This window comes from Eucalyptus grandis, chromosome 5, assembly GCF_016545825.1.
Source record: "Eucalyptus grandis isolate ANBG69807.140 chromosome 5, ASM1654582v1, whole genome shotgun sequence".
Classification (NCBI taxonomy): Eukaryota; Viridiplantae; Streptophyta; class Magnoliopsida; order Myrtales; family Myrtaceae; genus Eucalyptus; species Eucalyptus grandis.
The window spans coordinates 5,399,336-5,420,967 of record NC_052616.1 but is presented as its reverse complement, the minus strand read 5'-3'; the positions used below and the strand labels follow the sequence as shown (position 1 = coordinate 5,420,967).

The 21,632-nt window shown below is 39.8% G+C and overlaps 2 protein-coding genes across 2 annotated transcripts; both read right to left on the bottom strand.

Moving 5' to 3' along the window:
* Positions 1-5,586: 5,586 nt before the first annotated feature.
* On the bottom strand, positions 5,587-6,880 carry LOC104443647 (ethylene-responsive transcription factor ERF105). Its single transcript, XM_010057146.3, has one exon. It carries the CDS (start codon positions 6,755-6,757, stop codon positions 5,762-5,764), a length of 996 nt encoding a protein of 331 aa, XP_010055448.2. The 5' UTR covers positions 6,758-6,880; the 3' UTR covers positions 5,587-5,761.
* Positions 6,881-11,063: 4,183 nt separating this feature from the next.
* Positions 11,064-12,266, bottom strand: LOC104443644 (ethylene-responsive transcription factor ERF105). The gene has a single exon (XM_010057145.3). It carries the CDS (start codon positions 12,209-12,211, stop codon positions 11,225-11,227), a length of 987 nt encoding a protein of 328 aa, XP_010055447.2. The 5' UTR covers positions 12,212-12,266; the 3' UTR covers positions 11,064-11,224.
* Positions 12,267-21,632: the final 9,366 nt, after the last annotated feature.

Here is a 21,632-nt window from a genome sequence, read left to right as displayed (position 1 = left end):
ATCTATCGAAAGTTATCATCCAAGCTGTGAAATTGAGTTTTGGCAACTTCAGAGCAAACCAAAACCAATCGATTCCTATCTACCTTAGGCCTCTTTCAAAACCCCAAAAGTGGACTCCTCAAAAATGGAAACCCCAAGACTTCGGGATAATGAAGATCACCATCGATGGCTCTTTTGTAGCCAATTCAACGAGAAGAGCAAAAGCATGTGTCTATCGAGACTCATACGGATAATTGGTAGATAGTTTTGCAAAGTTGGTGGAAGTGAACTTAGCTGAACAAGCGGAAGCGATGGCGCTGGTGGAATCCTTACTTTCTCTCTCCTGATTTGAACTAAAGCTTTGAATGGAGTCCGATTGTGATGTACTGGTGAGAAGTGTTCTTGCTTCTTTTTCGTTAAGTTGGGAAGTATTGGCACTTGTTAAGGAAGTATTGGCACTTGTTAAACAAGCCAATGCACTATTAGCATCTTTGCGAGCCTCAGTTTAGCCCCACTATAGTAGGGAAACTAATAAAATTGTGGACTGAATTGCCAAGGCCAAACAAACAAATTGCCTACCTTGTAACTAGGTTATGAATCTTCCGCCTCCCTTGTTTGATTTGTTGTGCTCTGAAGCTTTAGATTTGTATTCACTAAACTATTTTAAGTAAATGATATTGATCTTTTTCCAATCAAAAAAAAAATCCCCAAATGTGTTCCAAGCATCAACAATAGCAAGAGCCATTCTGAGATACCAGTAGAAGTCCCCGTATTTTTAGCTAGAGGATTAGGAAGAATGGAACCGTCACATAAGGCCTCTCGAACAAATCCTAATTGATTAGCTGATCAAAATCTCTAATCATAGAGAAATAGGGAAAAATTCAAATAAGAATCTAAAATGCCCTTATTTTCTCAAATAATGGTCTGAAATGAACTTTATGTCAAATAATGGCATTAAATGATAATAGTTGTTTCAAATAAGAGCCTAAAGTAATTATAACAATTTCAAATAAGAATCTAACCTCACCGGTCACCAGGTGACTAAATATTCCAATTAGCCATGGAGCGTTTTTGTCCAATTACAATTTTAATCTTAAATTATTTCTTATTCTTTTCTTTTCTTTCCCTTTTCACTTTTTTTTTTGTGGGACAAGGACCAACGGCCACCAATAAGGGCTCTGCCAACCTTTGCCAAGAAAGGGTTGCCTTGCCCAAGCGAGGCCATCCCTCACCAATGGCTTAAACCAGTCTCCCTCAGGGTGAGGGTTGACTCACTAGTGATTGGTGCCAAGGTCAAGTCACCAACGGCCAGCGCCAAGCCCTTGTTGGCCCCAAGCACCTAATCTAGTGAGGGTGGCCTCACTTGTGGCTAGCAAGGGTTAGCAAGCCCTAGTCAACCCTTACCAGTGATCGACAAGAATGGCCTTTGCCAAATCATGTGAGGACAATCCTCGCCTAGCCCTTTCTGACCACTGGCGAAAAAGAAAGCAAAACTAGAAAAAGGAAAAATTCAAAACAATGTAAATGACTAAAATGCCCTTGAAGTCAAATTTTTATTTGAAACAAACATAGTCACTTGAGACCCTTATTTGAAATAAAATTTACTTCAAACTCTTATTTGAGAAAATGATAACACTTTAGACTCTTGTTTGAAAAAAAGTTTACTTTGAGTTCTTATTTGAGAAAATAAATGTATTTTAGGCCCTTATTTAGAATTTTCCGTAGAGAAATATAAGCAATCCTCTTGCTAATATTTTTCTTCTATACATATCTGCAGTTGCTGGCTAGCGGCAGTAGCGAAGCGGGCTATATCCACGGAACAAGACGATTGTGGTCTCATTGAGTGAAAAATTGGGCCTTAAGGCAGCTTCAAGACCCTCGAAGTTGGATTGGGGCCTATATTAGCCACCTCCCTCCAACCCCACTTTTCCAAATTTTGCATTGGCGCCGTAGCATTTGACTTCCAACTGCAACATATATTTTTTGGACCCGCTCTTCTGTGGCCAATCAATTGTTCATTTTCTTTTGATGGCGACCATTCAACGGGATTGAGATGACCCTCGACTTGCTTTGTCGTTGCCTATCAATGAGCTAAATCGCATGGTAAAATGATGTACACACGTCTCACGTAAAAGCTTAATTTTACTGCACTGAAAAAAAAAAAAGTTTATCCGTTATTTAAGATGGTTTGTTGAGGAGGAAAAGGAAATGAATAGTACAAGCCTGTTACAAAGTGGTCAACTGTGTGAAACCCAGTATATATCGATTTAGCACACTAATTAAAAATCCACAATCTCGTGATGAATTTTCAATTCAGTATTTTCTTTAACCAATCATCTTTCATCAATCAAAATTGATCATCCATCTTAATAAATCGCTTTACGGTATATCTCAAACTTTATCAATTTCAAATTTAGTTAAGTAGAAAGGACCAATAATAACTTGACCATCCTACCTTTCAGGGAGATATTATACTCTACTGTATATTGCGTACGTATAATTACTACATGAACATTTCTTTTCTTCTTCCTTTTTTTTTTTTTTTTTGCTATAAGCTACTACATGAACATTGTGAATGGTCATTTGATCTCTCTATCCATCGACAACCATGAGTTGGGTCTTTGTGTTAAAGCAGTAGTCAATGGTCATACAGTAACACATGGCAGCCCTGTTATGGGATTTGCGTATGACTTTCAGCGGCTAAATGGTCAGACACTCGTGCTTAAAACAGCCAAAAACGACGTCGATCTCAAGGTTTATAATAACATTATCTGTGCGGTCCAGTAACGATATTCGGACGATAATTCGAAGCGGTGATACACGAGAAAAAGACCGGAAAAAACAACGTTATCGCCGGCGTACGTCATCCCATGCAGAACGAGAACGACAATTTGACTTTGACTGGTTATAGTGATCGATGTCTCAGAGCCCGAAAATGAATAAACTACTTCATCGAGGGCCGCGTCGCACCTGGAATTTGATAGCTGGAGGCGGTATCGGAGTAGGTTTTGTACTCTTTACGTCGTTTCTATTTTCAACAGTGATGGGAAGATCGTTTCAGACATGTTCACACTTTTTTTAACGTTGGTTTTTGAAGAGATCGAAGCGGCCAAGAGGTCATCTGAATTCTTCAACAGATGTAAATAGCGGTAACATATTATATTCTGCAGGCATATTATAAGGAAAAGGTCGAGGGCCCTTGGCTAAAGAAAGGGCTCCAGTTTGAAAAAAATACAGAAAGAACCCAAAAAGACATGATTATCTTTTGTCAGCCAGAAGACCCAAGGATAAACATTTGTGGTCCGAAAGTCGTACATTGCTGCTCAAAATAATTCGCCTATGCCCACTTAGAGTGAGGTAAGGACACGATTCTGTGGCTTTCGCGTGGAATAAGTCAGTTAAAGATGAAGCTCGCGAAGACTAGCTCCTACCATTTCTTTTGACCATCTCTCCCAGATAGGACACACAATTAATGCTTCCCTTGCACATGCGACTTTGACCTAGCTCAGTTCGTTGAAGAAACTTTCTTTGCATTCTTTACCCATTGGCAAAGCCTAGAACAAGTAAATAAAAGAACAATTTCAAAATAAAAAAGCATTAATATTATGAAAAATCTCAAACTGATATGACAAATTTACCTTCCGTCAGTTTCTGTTAAATTTTACTAGTAAATTGCTAAACTGAATGACACATAACAATTGATGATTTTGGGTTTCGTTTGTCATAGGTGTCCAATTTCTGATTTTTGTGACATTGATCCAATTTAAAGAAAAATAATAGAGGATAAAGTTGTTATAAATATATCAATTTTTGGTTATTAGTGAGGTTTTTTATGGTTAAAAAAAATTGAATAAACTTATCACAGAAATACCAATTTAGAGTTTTTCATAGTATTAACCCTAACAAAATTCACTCCTTCAGCTGGTTTTTACATCATTGCTTACAATCTCATCTCGGTGGCTACAACGAGTGGAGTCGATTATACCAAGTAAAAATTGACAGGAAATCACTTCATCACGTGCGCCTTCGATAGGGTAGATGGGGGTCTTCAATGTTGTAGTAGGAGGGGTGGCCATGCACGGTGACCTCGATGACCAATGCCAAGGAGTGACCTCTTGGCCATGATGATGAGCCGCTATATGTTGTTCGGCCGCCCCGGCATGATGAAGATTGTTATCACTTAAAGAGATAGTCATCTTGAGCGCAATGCAAAACTTGCATTCAAAAGACAATAGATGTATGGTAGATCTATACGATACGAGTCCAAGCATTCATGTAGGTAAGATTGTAAAAAATAACATAAACGCCTATATCTAAAGAAAGAAAATATCTGTATAAACTATAAATTCCTATTTTTAAATGAGCTGTCAGACAATATGACCATGACTTTGGAGGCTTCAAAGATTGATTAGTTTGCGTGTCCAATTTCATATGACCTCTGTATAAAATAAGGGGGAGAAAAAAAAGAACCTACGCAAAGTAGATAGATTGTCAGAAATGAACTTCTTTAGATTTGAGGAATGGTAAACACCCAACAAATCAAACCCCCAAACCCTATTCATCTTTTACAATTGTAGATCTAGTATTGCAGGAGTTCTACTTCACGAAGCGAGGTAAACCAAGTCGGAAGAAGACTGACTTTGAATTTTCTCACATGCCTACCAACGAAAATAATGGGCCATCCATGTGGTAATAAAAGCGTCAATCCTTTGATTTATGGAGCACGACTTCATTCAAACCGTAGGTGAATATTTCCAGTCAACGTAATCATTAGGGTGAAGAAGCAATTACACATCGTTTTTCACACCATTTTTTAAGTTTCTCCAAAAAATCATTAGGAGGAGCATGAGTATATTTCTTCATTCATCAAACACTAGATAAAATATAACAAAATCTCTAGATGTCATATTCTAATCATATCCTAACTAGAAATTTAAACAACCAAACATAGTCCAAGTGATTATTTATTGTGTTCTTTTGTGCATCCCATATATGCCTAGATTTGTTCCATGGAAGGGACTGATGGAGCAAACCTTCCTTATTTCCTTTATCTTTTATCTTTCTTTACATCAATGATGCATTGATTTATGTCAGGAAGTGCTAAGTTTAGATGTTTCAACTTTAGTGACTATGATATGTTTATGTAAGATACATTTAGTGATGTGTATTATTGAGAATGATGCAAGGAGTAAGGATATATTCACAAAAGGTTGTAAGAATATAAGTTAATCTATACAAGGGATAGGGATATATGTATATATATATATATTTTTTTTTTGGGGGTCAGAAAGACGTTTCAACTTTAGTAACACCTAATAGTGTTAGCTCTACTTCATTGATAAAGAAGGCTGCTCTTATATAATTTGGTTTCATTGGATCTAAAGAGATTTTCAGACATATAGGATATTGATTTGATCAAGACTTTAAGCTAACCCGAACAGGATAAACTTCCCAATTTGTTTGATTCCGATTACATTTGATATTGCAATTATTTGATCAAAAGTTGGGGCTTCTTTTACAAAGCCAAATTATTGATAAAATCAGGATTTGGCATTTGGTTCAATTCGGTTCAATCCAGATAATCCGTCTTTCAATATTTCCCGAACATTTCAATCAATCATTCATCTTCATTTTGGCCAAAAGATTGTCATTTGCTACGCAAAACATTCACCTCGAAGTGATCATTCATCTCAATAATCATCTTCTCAACTCCTAATCCTAACATCACCGAACTATGAACATCGTTTCTCCAAGAAAGAAAGCGAAAAAGAAGAGACTCTTCTCAGACGACCATGAGCTGAGGAAACCCTAAAGCCGGAATCGGAGATAACGGCGACAGCAGTGGAACGTTGAAGATCCCCATCGCGTCATCACAGTCCCAAGTCCCCGTCCAACTAGACGGCGTCAAAGGACCGTCCCTACACTTGCCTGCATCGGACTCCACCACCTTCTCTTTCTTCACGATGACCTCGCTCGCCTCCTCCTCCTCCTCACGGAGTCGTTTCTTGTCATCGGCCGGGGCCGCCGCCGGTTTAAGCTTGCCGGCTTCAAGAGGGAAGTTGAGGACCGCCTTAGATCCACGGAGTTTGAAGGCGGCTTGGTCGTAGGCCCTCGCAGCTTCGATCCCGGTGTCAAAAGTTCCGAGCCAGACGCGCGAGCTCTTCCGGTTCGGGTCTCGGATCTCTGCCGCGAACTTCCCCCACGGCCTCCGCCGGACTCCTCTATAGTGCCTCTGTTCGTCGTGCGCTTGATTCGAACCCTTTTGAACCGTCTGATTCTCCCTGGAGAATTGCAGCAACTCGACTTTTCTCGGCACAGCGATCTTCAGCGATGGCTTCTTGCTTGATTGCGAGGTTTTGGAAGCCGTTTTACTGATAATCACCGGGTTCGCTTCAAACCCGAAGAAAGGTTCCGTTTCGGAGCTCATCGATGAGCTCCAGTTCGCTGCCATCGGAGGAATTAGGTCGAGCTTTTGAGGTTTCGCTTCGAAACTGAAGCTCTCGCTCTGGTTTTGCACGAAAGCGATCGAGCTGACATCGAACTCGAGGAGATCTTCAGGTGGGAGGCAATCGAAGTGGGAGAAGGAGACGGAGGATTGAGATTCGGAGCCAGAGGGTTCGATTGCGGGTTCGAAAGCGATGGAGTCGGAGGATGGGGCGGCGGCGGTGGTCGCGAGATCAGCCATGAAGGCAGCTCCGATCGGGGAGGACTCGCCGAGGAGGTGTTGCTTGATGAGCTGAAGCCTCGAGGACAATCGAGGGCTCGATGATGTCGCCATTTCTGAAGGAGCTTGGGGTAGATTGAGCTTTGAGAGAGTAGGCTAGAGAGAGAGAGAGAGAGAGAGAGAGAGAGAGCAGAGCAGAGAAGAGGGATGGTGGATGGTGGATGAGAGTGGAGGAAAGAGTGGAGATGAGTATTTATCGTAGGGAGAAAATAGAGGTGGGGAGGGTTGAATTCAAACTTTGGAGGAGCTTTCGTGTAGTGGTTCCTTCGCTTCACCTCCTTCTTCCTCTCTCCTTCTTATCCTCTCTCTCTCTCTCTCTCTCTCTCTCTCTCTCTATATCTCCGTTGGATCAACTCGCTGTTTGAAAGTCAAAGGAGCCCTCAACGGCGACGATCTTTTTGCAGCTGACGTTCGCCTGGGTTTCCCTTACATTTATAGATAGAATGATCTGCGGTCACTCTCTCTCTCTCTCTCCGTTGGATCAACTCTTTGTTTGAAAGTCAAAGGGGCCCTCAACGGCGACGATCGTTTTTGCAGCCGACGTTCGCCCAGGTTTCTGTTACATTTATAGAAAGGACGATCTGGGATCACTTTCTTTTTTCTTCCTCAAGGGGATATGATCAGGAGCCCTAGAACGGTTTACGATCACATATTATTTTTCATTTATCCTGGAAGGAAAAGAAATGAAGAATTTATGGCTCGTTTTTATAACCAGCGAATAGGGAAAAAAAAGTAAAAGAAGCACTTCATCATTGCCCTAAAACGCTGTAGATGAGTGTCTGCCATGTCGTGGTAAGAGAAGTTGCCATGCACGGTGGCCTCGGCAACGAATGCAAAGAAGTGACCTCCCGGCCATAAGGATGCACCGCCACTGATCGTTCGGCGGCGTGGTGACAATTGCTATGGCCCAAGAAATCATCATTTTGAGCATCGCTCAAAATTGCACTGAAAAAATAATGGATATGGGTTAAGTTTGTTTCACCAAAAATTTCGTGATAAAGGAATCTATTTTTCATGTAATTAATTTTCAAGGAAATATATTAGTTTTCATTTATAGTTTAGGAAAATTTCCCCTTTCATTTCATCAAAAACGTTTTTCGTTAATCAATTAGTTTTTCGTCATCCAAATATTAGAAAGTCTAAAAATAATTATTTAGAAGTAGTTTTCTTCAAACGAACAGGCCAATAGTAGATCAATGCAATACGACTTCAAGCATTTTCAAAGTCAAAGTTGGGGAAAAAAAAAAGTAGCATATATGCATGTATCTAAGAAAGGGAAATATTTGTTTAAATTATAAATTTCTATTTGTATATGAGCCGTCAAACTTTATGACCACGAGTTTGGTGGTTTCAAAGGTTACAGGTTGTCATCATATGCTGACAACATAACAATCATGAGCCTCCTTATAATGAGAAGGCTGAATCTACTTTGACTTAGTATTACACGTGTTTCCCATACTGCATAGGGTAAAATAAAAAAATTAATAAGAGTCACGAAAGTGATGTTTGGAGCTTGTAGCAAAAATTTGATATCTTCATTTAGGGAGATCATCAAGAGAAAGTCCGAGCTGGAACTCGTCAACTTATTCAGTTGAACTCATATTTACTTAAAAACTTAAATTGATGAGTTATAAGTCAATTATTATACATTAACTGCTACACCATACTAACTCTTCGATGTGAAACTTGTCTATCACAGTTCACACATGCAACTCAACAATCACCCTTGCATGTATGAGCTTAGTGTAAAGTATGTTCTCCCTTATCCAAGTATCCTTCTACATTAAGATATCTTAACTTGATTCTCTCATCGACACCCAACTTTTTCTCTGTTCTCTTTCTCTAAACTAAACCATCAAGTATGCTATCGGGTCTGCGTTGCTACACCACAATTTCTACTGCTCAGAAACCGCATTTGTCACCAAATTCCTTCTTTGAGATATTCACCAAACACCAAAAAAGATTAGGGCCTCAGTAATCTATCATCAACTCTTATACCATTTGTTGGGAGCATGCAGTAAAAACCTAATATCTTCATCCAATAAGATCGTCAAAAGAATACTCAATTTTGAACCCATTAATACATCTAATTCAACCCACCTTTACTTAATAACGTATTCTAGCAAGTTTTGGATCAATTAAAATATATTAACTACTCCACACCATATCAATTCTCAGATATGAGACTTCTCTAACACAACTCATATGTGCAACTTAACAAGTTTAGCTTAGGCATCCAGTCCCTCCATGAGACATAAAGAATACTTTAGTGTAACAATTGGTTTCGACTTGTCGTGACCTTATAGGAAAATGGCATCAACTCTGGACTAGCTTGTGCCTAAGAGGCAATCCCTGCATTAAAAAATCCTCTAAGATGGTGCTTACTCCACTCCAAGACTACTAAAACAAACACCCTAACACCACTCTTATGAACAAGTTATATCATCATTTTGCATTACTCACTCTTTACCTCAATAATACAAAACTTCACTTTTCAGCTGACAAGGATATGGGAGAATTCACTGTGACATTTTTTCGCACCCAAATTCACAATGCCCTTATTGCAGGCTACTCTGTCACTTCCTTGTGTTTTACAACCATCAATACCACTCTCTCGAGACTTACATGAATAGCAACGCTTGCCAAATAGAACAATCTGCGCCACTATACTAGTAGCTTACCTCAATCAAAGTTATTTACAAACCTCAAGTCACTTGTACTCTCCCTAACAAGTGTAGCATCCTTAGCCAACTATGCTCCCGTGGTAGCTTGCCCACTAGGCTTGTCATGATCTCAGCGGACTTGTTGAAAACCTTCTCTTGAGTTTTACCCATGATCTAGGAATGTTTTCCCAATTTGGTAAGCAATTTGGTTCATTTCTTCCCCTCTTCCTTGCCATCCTTGAAGCTAGACAAGAGCCGCACCTTGTCTAACCCCTCTTAACCATGACGATCACTTCCCTCCCCCAAAGGACCGAGTGGACTACAGGCTTTCCCCAAATCACCCATCTGCTAAAGGGATCTTGCTTTGATACAACTTATCACGAGCCGACAAATTTTTGGCTGTGGAGTAGCCTATTCAATGCATGGTGAGCCAAGAACACCAGGTCAACTTTCCTTCTAAAGATTATACCTAAGTTCAGTATGACGAATTGCATCCTCATATCAGATTGTTCCACATCTAGTTTAGCTTAGGCATCCAGTCTCTCAAGCAAGACATACATTATATTTCGGTACTAACAATTTTCATATGAAACATTCCACAAATTTTATTTGTTGAGCACATATAGGTTTATTTTTTTATAATCTACGGTATAGGTACTACATGTGCTTTTGATTATCATAAATGAACTTCTTAAATTAGATAGTATATCAGAAATGAACTTCTTCAATACCCTATTGCTGGAGTCAGACTCCATAAAGCAATACTCATGTATGGATGCCCAAGCGAAGTAAACCAAGTTGAGAAGAGACCGATTTGAGTCCGGACCGTTTGCAAGGACCTTCGTGGCTGTCGTTGAATTCTCACATGCGCGAAACACCGACATGGTAACAAGAAAGTCAATGTTTTGATTATCAAGTTATAATGACATTCAAACCACATGTACATCTTTCGAGTCAAGATAATCATTTGGGTAAAGATCAAGTAAACATAGCTTTCAAGTCATCATAAGTTCTTGAGACAGTTATTAAGGTTCATTTGTTTAATGAAAAATCCATGTTTTGGAGAACATTTTTTTTTTTCAGAAAAGAATGCTAGTATTGCTTACAAAAATGAATGAACGAAAAATATTTTCATCATCCATGAAAATGTTTAGGTATAAATCGTTGTCGATGATGAAAACATTTTTTTGTTGGCTAATTATTCTCAACAATATAACCAATTATTTTTAAGAAAATAGTTTTCAAATCATTTATTTTTCATGAAATAAACACATAGCAAGAATTGCTTGGTTAGTAAATCCCATATGTCATAAAAGTGGTATAGTCTTTTGTGCATCCTCTGTACGACTAGATTTGCTCCACGGAAGGGATTGACCAAGCAAGTCTTTTTCACTTCCTTTACCCTTTCTCTTTCTTTGACTAGACAATGCATTGATTTATGTCGAAAATTATTAAGTTGGCATGTTTCAACTTTATTAATTATATGCATGAGGAAAGCCGGTGATATATTTATGTATGATATAATTAGTGACTCATATTATGAGGAGAAATACAAGGGGTAAAGAAATATTTACAGAAGCTTTGTGTGTATTTGTCGCTGCGATACGCGGTCGCCATGGCCTTTCCACAATGCGAAGACTACAATATTTGGTTGGATTTAGTTCAATCCCGATAATCAATTTTCCATTTTTAACGAGTGTTTCGATGGATCCTTAATTTTAGCCAAAAGATTGTCATTCGCCATGCCATACAATGCACCTCAAAGTGATCATTCATCTCAAAAACCATCTTCTGAGCACCTAGTCCTAACATCACCAAACTATGCACACCGTTGCTCCATAAACAAAGAAGACACTTCTCATTTGACCATCAGCTGCGGAAACCCTAACGTCGGAATCGGAGATAACGGCGGCAGCAGAGGAACGTCAAAGATCCCCATCGTGTCATCAGAGTCCCAGGTCCCCTTCCAACAAGACGGCGTCAAGGGAGCGTCCCTCCACATGCCGACGTCAGACTCCGCCATCTTCTCCTTCTTCACGATGACCACGTTCTCCTCCTCCTTCTCCTCGCGGGGTCGTTTCTTGCCATCGGCTGGGGCCACCAGCGACCTGGGCTTGCCGGCCTCGAGAGGGAAGTTGAGGATCGCCTTTGACCCGCGGAGCTTGAAGGCAGCTTGGTCGTAGGCCCTCGCAGCTTCGATGGCGGTGTCAAAAGTTCCTAGCCAGACGCGCGAGCCCTTCCGGTTCGGGTCTCGGATTTCCGCCGCGAACTTCCCCCAAGGCCTCCGCCGGACTCCTCTATAGTGCCTCTGCTCGTCGCGTGCTTGATTCGAACCTCCTTGAACCATCGGATTCGCCTTGGAGAATTGCAGCAACTCGACTTTTCTCGGCACCGCGATCTTCAGCGATGGCTTCTTGCTTGATTGCGAGGTTTTCGAGGCCGTTTCACCGATAATTACCGGCTTCGCTTCAAACCCCAAGAACGATTCCGTTTCGGAGCTCAACGATGAGCTCGAACTCGTCGCCACCGAAGGGATAAGGTCTAGCTTTTGAGGTTTCGCTTGGAAACTGAAGCTCTCGCTCTGGTTTTGCTCGAAGGCAAACGAGCTGACATCGAACTCGAAGAGATCTTCATTTGGGAGGCAATCGAAGTCGGAGAAGGAGACGGAGGAGAGAGATTCAGAGCGAGTAGGCTCGACTGCGGGTTCGAAAGGGATGGAGTAGGAGGATGGGGCGGGGGCGAGATGAGCCGGGAAGGCGGCGTCGGTCGGGGAGAATTCGCCGAGGAGGTGTTGCTCGATGAGCTGAAGCCTCGTCGACACTTCGGTGATCGATGACGTCGCCATTTCTGAAGGAGCTCGGGGCAGATTGAGCTTTTGAGTTTGAATGAGTGGGCTAGAGAGAGAGAGAGAGAGAGAGAGAGAGAGAGAAGAGAGGGATGGTAGATGCCGGATGAGAGTGGAAGAGAGAGTAGAAATGAGTACTTATAAAGGGAGGGAGGGAGGGAGGGAGGGGTTGAATTCAGACGGGGAGGAGCCTTCCTCGAGTGGTTCCTGCGCTTCTCCTTCTCCTTCCTCTCTCCTTCTTATCCTCTCTCTCTCTCTCTCTCTCTCTCTCTCTCTCTCTCGCCCTTTGATGTATTATTGCCGTTGGATCAACTCGTTTGTTTGAAGTCAAAGGGACCCTCAACGGCGAGGATCGCTATTGCATTAAACGCCGAGCCCAGGTCTTTCTGTCGTGTACTGTGCATCGTTTGAGAAAGAGCGTAATTGCGGTCGTCTTTTCTTCCTTCGCGGAGTTGACAATTCATGAGCCCTTTTTTTTTTTTTTGTCCACTCATTTCTACGGTGGTAATGCGTTCGACAATTTAAAGCAATGCAAGTTGCACCGCCTGAGGGTTCTGACTTCTGATCCGGAGCAAAATGATTACCGATTGGAAATCGCTTTACCTATTATCGAAAATCGTCTTACGAACGTGCTTGACAATGCCAAATGACAATATATCGACCGCGAATTTCAACTGTCCATTTAATGTTAGAGTCGGTTAAGTCATCAGACAAGTGTTGCTCTTATCTGACATTTGAAAAATACATGTACCTATGGACCTCTAGTGTGTGGTACGCAGTTTGACAGGTGTCTAGTTGCCAACGTCTTTTCAAGTCGACAAAAGCTGGGGTGACAAACTTTGGTTATTTTAAGTATTAAGATGACTCGATTGGCACTAATCAAGTTAATTAGTTACGGATTATGGTCGTATAGCTAAGTTAATATATGAACGCGTGTAATATAAAGATTATCAGTAGATTTATTGTCAGCGTAGGAAAAATCTTTACACGTTCATTATTGGACGAATGACAAGTGTTTTTGGACGGATACAAACCATTCAATGGTGAACGTGTTGCTTGTTCATTACATAAAACATCTGATAAGAAAAAATATATATATCTCGGAAAACGACGAAAACTTATTGAGGTTCTAGAAATACTTGGTTATGGAAAAGTAAGATATTCACATGTGTGTGCCCGTATGCGTACGTCAACGGTGGATAAAAGAAAGACAAGTCCACGATGAAAGGGGCAAAAACGAGAAAAGAAAAAGGGATGCATGCAATGCCTGCATTATTGATGGGGAGAGAGGTCCATGTGCGCGTGAACAAGAGATAAGGTAAAGGAACACAGAATCGAATCCATGATTTGGTCACGGACCCAAAGTAGTTTCGACTCACAGGCCACGTTATCTCCATCTCTTGCAAGACTTTCTATATCTTTATCTATTTCTTCTAGAAACAGTCCCTATCTAAGCAACTTTCTAGACAATGCGTGGTTTAATACAATACCCTCCTCCCAGGTGTACGAGATTCAGGAATTTGACGTAAGGTATAAGGAATTATAACGCATCATCTATTCACTAAAATCGTACCAAGCATCGATCTACAGTGCCATCTATCTAATGGAAATCGATGTGTTTAACTTGAGTCAATATAACAGCCCGGGATTTTAGGTGGATGGCCCAACAAATGGTCATCTACGGGAATTAGTTCATTGACTTCCCAAAGAGTAGTACAAGAATGCAATAAACTCCATCTCTTGCAAGACTTTCTATATCTTCCTCTATTTCTCCTAGAAACACTTCCTGTCTAAGCAACTTTCTAGACAAGGCGTGTTTTCTTACAATATCCACCTCACGGAAGTCCGAAATTTAGAAATTTGATGTAAGGTACGAGGAATTATAAACCATAATCTATTTGCTAAAATCACACTGAGAATTGACTTGCAGTGCTATATGTCTGTCAAAAATCGATGTGTTTAACAAGAGTCAACAAAACTACCTCGAGTTTTAAGTGGACGGCCCAACGAATGACCATCTATGGGAATTAGTTTATCGACTTCCCGACCAGTAGTACAAGAACCGTACTAAACAATCCCCCCCAACCCCTAATTGTACTTGCTCTCCCATGACATTACACGTTTTGGTTCGGGCATTAGCTCATATGATCACACTGATATCTCAACCGTGTGAGCGGACTTCGCGTGCCGAAGAAGAAGTACCATAAAAGTCAACTTCCCTTCGTGCAAAAGCAATAGAAAGCTCAACTCGAGGGTTTCTAGCTAAGGTGGAATTTTATTGGCAACAGAGAGGGAATGCGAGGACCCCTTTTGTCAAAATGGAATATTTCAAGAGCCTCTCCCAATGTGAAGCCTGTAGTATTGTACTGTTCATCGCTTTTGACCTGAGATGTCACGAAAGGGTCTTCCGTTGAATAACGGGAACAGAACAAGAACAAGCTGCGGTCTATTCCTGCTGTCGTATATTTTAATGATTGTTTCGGTCCACGATCTCCGACGCCGACAGCTCTCTTTTCCTTCCTCCAATGGTCGATTAATAAAATGACGTCGGAGGTGAGTGCATGATTTGGTAAGCTGTCCGAAAGCATCTCGCCATCTAATCTTTTGTCCCGTTATTGATTTGACCATGTCCCGCAAAAGCAATTGAAGCGAAGGAAGTCACGTTCGAGGAACGTATAGGGCTTTGCAATATTTGTTGGAGTCTAGCTAATAGGCACATAACCGTCCGAAAAAATTAAAGGGGCGGATACGGCGCATCTTCTTTTGTATGATGGTTATGACTTATATCTCCAAAAGAGTAAGTTTCCCGAATTTGGCACGGACCCTTTTAGTCCAGTCCTTACTCATCACCCTGAAAAAAGCTCGAATGAATTGCCTTTGATCAAATGAGAAAGGTGAACTTAGCGGGGGACGAGTAAATCAGCTCGGAAGACCGTTTGACCGTAGCTAGACTCATCGAAATGGGTTGTTAACCTATTTCTTAACTTATATGAGTGTTAAATAAATCATATATGAGTTAATTATATTAAATAAATCGATCGTAAATGGGTCTATACATGATATGATTGTTAGATGGGTCTTAAACGAGTTATAAACGAGTTTATAAGACCAAATTTACCTCTATTAATTCTCAGAAAATATAAATTTGTATTACTCTCTCTTCATGCTTTATCGCCCTTACTCAATCTCGCATCCGCTTACTCTGTACTTTCATCTCAATTCGAGTATGATTTTTTTTAATAAATTATGTTAAATATGAAAGTGTTTTAATAATATATGTAATCGGGTATAAGTCATTATATTTGTATTGCATGGGAATTGGTCGAAATGAACTAATGAATTTATTTGAATCAATCCAATCCAGACCAGACTTGACTCGACCCCACCCGATTGACAAGTCTAGCGGAAAATCAAAGAGAATCATGGTCAACCATTCCGTTTTAATTTGTCAAAGCCTGACGTGTGACCTAGCTCTCTCACCTAAATTAGCTAGGGCGAAAAGGTAAGAAACGACCAACGAAAGTTGCGATTGCGGCGCCAAAATTTTCAGCACGTCCTCCACTGTGAAAGATTTTGCAGTTGAAATCTATCCGCTCAAATTCCAGAAACAAGCGTGTGTTGCGATGATCTTAAAGCATCGTCAAAGATTTGATTTGTTGACTGCGTAAAATTATACAGGAGGAAAAGCTCAAAGAAACCCATATTTACTGGCACGTCCTAACTAAAGTTTGACACAGCCCGAGCATCTTATATACACTAATAGCCTCTTAATATGCGCCCGATTCGAAGTCCCTCTCGCGCCACTGCCGCCGGCGGTTCCAACACTATATTTGATAAGTGTCGACACCGGGCACGAAAATTGGGCCCGAGCATAAAAGAAGCCGATAGACCAAAACAGACCATGCACTTAATCCGCAAGGTCCACTAGCTAGAATGTCCAACCAGCTCATTCATAGATCATTATTATATGATAAACCCAGATAGCTCATCAATGGAATGTCTGAAGAACTGATCGATCATGAGTTTCCACTGGACAAAGTCTAAGTGAAGGTCACGACACGTGGCAATGATTGTTCGAGAGATGAAAAGAAGTGCAAGCTAGAGTCCAAAAGGTTCTGTCGATCCAGGGGTAACTATAGTAAAAAGATCGGAAACAGTTGCAGATTATCTCTAGTAGCACACGAGTCAAGAGACAATTGGAGATTCTTGCGGAGGAAAATTAAAAGGAATGTCCCATTAAAGATACATGAGAATCAAGGTAAAGTATATGTGATACGTATCTTAGCACACTCTCAACAAAGAAAAGACACTACAAACAAGAATCAATAGACAAAAAAATCGCGAGAGCCCATTGGATTTAGATGAAAATCGTTGATATTAGATTTTGCCCAAGTTTCAAATTCAAATTCGAATAAGATTTGGGTTTCCTAATTCTAGCACTTGTCCTTGATTGTAAAAACTTTCGAGTCCTACCTTGTAAGTTTTTCAACTTCCCAAGGCACTTCATCAATTTCCTTTAAAGGGTTTGTGTCCAATTTCGATCATCGAGTAAATAGGAAATCCAAGAATGTAGATCATATGTTATGATTCAATAAAATTCCTTGCAATTTTCTTTCTTCTTTTTCAATTTATTGTCTTCTCCTTGTATTTGGTAATATGAATTTTATAAAGTCGTTGAGGTTTAAAGGCATATTAAATATTATTTACTTTTGATCTGAAGTCAAATTCTTTGTACTTAAAATTATGAGAAACGGTGCAGAAAGGCCTAAAATTAGCATACACCCATTCTGTCAAAGAAAAAATTATTAATACCACGAAAAATTTTAAATCGGAATATCAATGACAAATTTACTTTAAACTAATTTTTTAATCATAAAAACTCCAAATTGATACACCTATAATCAAGTTACTTTCTATGATTTTCATTAAATTGAATTAATATCATAAAAATCACAAAAATAATACCACAAACCTTTCAAGCCCATGAACAGAAGATGGATTTCGAGTCTAAAAGGTGCAAATGACTTTTGGTATTACAGGTTTGGGAATTCCTCCTGTTCAAGAAATTCGCTAGCATTATTGATGAGAAAGGGAAGAAAATGTCAAATTTCAACAGTCCCTTTCAATGCCCCGTCCATTTTCGACCATAGAAAAATTCAAGAGAAAGTACTATAGATATATCTCAACTAACCAAGTGTGTATCTCTACTTTTTATATATCAAATAAATATTTGAACACCCTTCAAGCCCATGAACAGAAGATGGATTTCGAGTCTGAAAGGTGCAAACAACTTTTGGTATTACGGGTCTGTTCAAGAAATTCGCTAGCATTATTGATGAGAAAGGGAAGAAAATGTCAAATTTCAACGGTCCCTTTCAATGCCCCGTCCATTTTCGACCATAGAAAAATTCAAGAGAAAGTACTATAGATATATCTCAACTAACCAAGTGTGTATCTCTACTTTTTTATATATCAAATAAATATGTGAACACCCTTCAAGCCCATGAACAGAAGATGGATTTCGAGTCTGAAAGGTGCAAACAACTTTTGGTATTACGGGTTTGGGAATTCCTCCTGTTCAAGAAATTCGCTAGCATTATTGATGAGAAAGGGAAGAAAATGTCAAATTTCAACAGTCCCTTTCAATGCCCCGTCCATTTTCGACCATAAAAAAATTCAAGAGAAAGTACTATAGATATATCTCAACTAAACAAGTGTGTATCTCTACTTTTTTATATATCAAATAAATATTTGAATTTTACTTTTGGAGACTAATTTACACCTTTACGTCAATTATCTTTGTATTCTTTCCGATGATGCCCTCCCCCAAGTTCTAAATTCTCACATCCACCGCAAACACCCAAAATCAACTATAGTCCAAACCACCTAAAGTCTAAGCAAGTTGCCAAAATAACTTTAATTTGATCTTTCAATGTTCGGTTTTGTTTAGACGTATCTATATGGCACTTGCAAAATTAGAGTTTAAGAATATGTGTGTGGTTATTGGGTCGAAAGTGACCGTATATTTTTATTACTTTTCCATGAATCATCAACTATAGATAAGAAGTATATTTAACCCTAAAAAATTGTCGATATCACAGGTCTCGTGACCCTTCTCGGATCAAAAGTACGGCTCATTAATTGACAAGTGCGCCGGTTCCTACTCTTGGCCCATCGTTTTGATTTCCAGTTACTTGGACTTTTTAAAAATTAATTAGCAACAATGAAGCATGTTCAATTTTAAGAGTTCCTTTCACAAATCCTATGCCATCAAATAATCGATAATAAGTAGGCATGAAAGAAAAGTTTTTTCCTATGAACTTGCCCATCTCAAAGAATAGGAACTTCCAATGGAATTAGGAAAAATAAAAAAAGGGCCATCGCAACTCAACAAGTTTTCTCTAATTCCACTTTTACGGCACAAAATAAATCAACGCTAACCACATTTAATTTAGCTAAAGTATATGTTGACAAATCAAGTCATGGGGGGATCAATAAGGAGAAAAATAATTTAGGAAATTCTTCCACATGTGATTATGAATGCACAAAGGTACCGCCTTATTTATATAAAGAGGATTAAATAAAAATAATGCATGTTGCATTAATTTAATGGCTCAAAGATCCAAATTGAACACTTGTGATCAACCAAAATCCCCTAGTTAAATAATATATAATGGATATGTTATATATTTCATTATTTTGGTTTCAGATAGAGGACCGGCAAGGGGGGAGTTATCCTAATTTTTCCTTTTCTTTTTGGCCGCCAAAAAAAAGAAAAGAATTTTCGCACGTGGGTGTCCGCACACGTGCGGCGACTTGTTCCCAAGGGATACCCCTAGTATAGTATTGAAACCGAGACCAATCAAAGTCAAAGTCAGGTTTGACCGGAGGCTGGTCAGCTTCAAAGGGTTTTACTCGGCCGACGTGGCGCTTCCCTCGTCGTCCTCGAGAGATGTGCGTTCTACATCGGACGGCACTAAATTCGCTTTGAATACTCTTCATCTTCACACAATCCGATGCATATTGTCGCTCTCCTTATCCTTTCCAAGTTGACTATTATGCACATTATGAATTTTCTAAACGGCATCACCCAAAAGAAAATGAATAAGAATTTAGACATTTCCATTGAACATTTACTTAAATCAGCCTATCGGATCGGCTAACTATACAAATCAAACTACGTAAATATTGATTGTTCTAATTCAATTAATCAAATCTTTTATTTTTTTTCTGTCAACGAAATATTTGTCAAATCCATAAATCGAATTTGAATGGATGATCCATTAAACATCTCATTACTAATTATCTCATTTTTTTTTCTTTTTAGCGCCTGAAGAAAGCATCACAGCAAATATTTTTCACGTGTCGATGACCTTTTTTTTTTTTTTTTTTAACTATACATTTTCTCATGTTGTCTCAACTAAACTATGTTAACCCGCCAGGTGCTTGGTGGAGGGCAATATGGCTCACCATCAATGAGATTCAAATGCGAAACTTCTGTAACTAATCAGACTTTTTCTTTTTCCCTAAACGTGAAATACCCAATCTGAATTTTACATGTGGGTTCATGGCTAAAACGACAAAAACAATCACAGCGTTCTTGCTCAGCAGTCAAGTTTACTACGAAACTCGGGGGCACTTTGTAGAAGGGTCGTGTTAAAACTATCTGAGAAAAAGTGGGCGGATCCACTCACATGCCAGAAAATCGACAATCTGATCACATCTTTTTTTTCTTGGGGGGCAGATAGATACAGACGGTGCTAATGAGATCTCCATGAAAAAGAAATGGATTTGATCGGAGCTCTCTCCATCTCCTCTTTCTCCTCTTCAAATCACAAAATAAGGTTGAAAGGCCACACGAAAGGGAGGGGGCCTCCTCTTCAAAAGGTGGATCTTAAGAAAACGATTCGTGTCGCTAGTGGCCGCCACCAAATCCCCACCAACCCAATCAAAAAGCAACCTTTCATTTCGATGGAAGAAAAGCAAATCCCCATCGCCACTCGAACAATGACGCCGATTAAGACACTAATACCAATCTAATGCTTGGAAAAGAGGCCAAAATCAATCGCCCTCTCCTTCCTAGAAAGGGCTCAAAAAAAAAAGGTAGGAAGCTCGCAATTTGATGGGGTGGCCCGCCACCGCATATATGTTAATGGGGCAATTCGCTTGGTCCGAATAGTTATCCGCAAGAGAAATAATAGAGAATGATGTTTAACGCACATGTGTCCATTAGAGCTTTTAAAAAAAAGGGGTTAAAATATATTATCCCATGCGAACGATGTGACTGACGACTGAACTCAGCTTATCAAATGATTTCACGAATGTCTATTGTATAAGATCGCTTTGCCATGATTTAACAACCATTTAAATGATGCGACATAGTTTCTTCATACTATTTGATATACTTAATATCGAATATTTCCTCGTACGTCAAATCTAAACCTGTCAAAATGAGTGATGGGCTCATTTTTTTATTCATATTCAATGAATTGAGTTATTATATGAGTTAATCATAGCTAGTAATTGAGTTATAAATAGATTGAGAATATGAATGTTAAATGGGTACAATTTACTTAATCCTAGCTCACTTCTATAACTCTCTCTTCACTCTTTATTACCCTCACCATCCCATACTTGCTCACTCCATGCTCTAATCTTAATTTAGTTATGAGTTTTTTTACATTGGGTTATATAACTAAGTCCTTTAGCAATATGGTCAGGTCAATCGGGTATGAGTTGATTAAGGGTTGTGCGGGTACAAGCTTCTAGACTTGCATTGCAATGGAAATGCATCTATTCGAATCGCAGCAAGAGATGGAGATATTTATCCTGAAATCCCGAATGTCCTTCACGAGTATGAATTCGGAGGCAAGTTGTTCCATGTGAACCCTCTGAATTTTCTAATGACCTCGAATATCTTTATCGCAAGTGGACGTGCTGATGATGGACTCGAAGTCGCTGCGTGACGAAATAGAGAAAACTAATCCGATCGCAGCATTAAACAAAGAGCAAAATTGAACAAGAAGCGATTGACCGACGACGAGCATTGAGGGGCAAGTGGACAAAAACGAGATGGCAAAGATTTGATAATGTTATTTCAATGGCGATTAGAGCACGTTTCTATAATTCCACCCGAAGCCACTATCCGCACACGCACGGAACCTTCATGGAAACCCGAGGGGGTCCCCTAGAAAATCGAACTCGAAATGACGGAAATGGCAAAACGATGATGTTGAAAAGTAGGTGCAAAGCTTCCGAGACAGGAGTCGTCAGGACAAGCCTCCAGGTACATGAATCTCTCCCCCTTCTGTAGGGCGACCCTACCCATGTCGGCTGCAAGCCCCCCCTCGGGCCTTACCCGTCAGCTCGATCTCCCCCTGTATATATACCCACCATCTTCTTCAAACTCTTGACAATTCCC

Excerpts from the sequence above, each read along its gene's own strand:
- LOC104443647 (XM_010057146.3), bottom strand. The coding sequence starts at position 6,757 with ATGGCGACATCATCGAGCCCTCGATTGTCCTCGAGGCTTCAGCTCATC.
- LOC104443644 (XM_010057145.3), bottom strand. The coding sequence starts at position 12,211 with ATGGCGACGTCATCGATCACCGAAGTGTCGACGAGGCTTCAGCTCATC.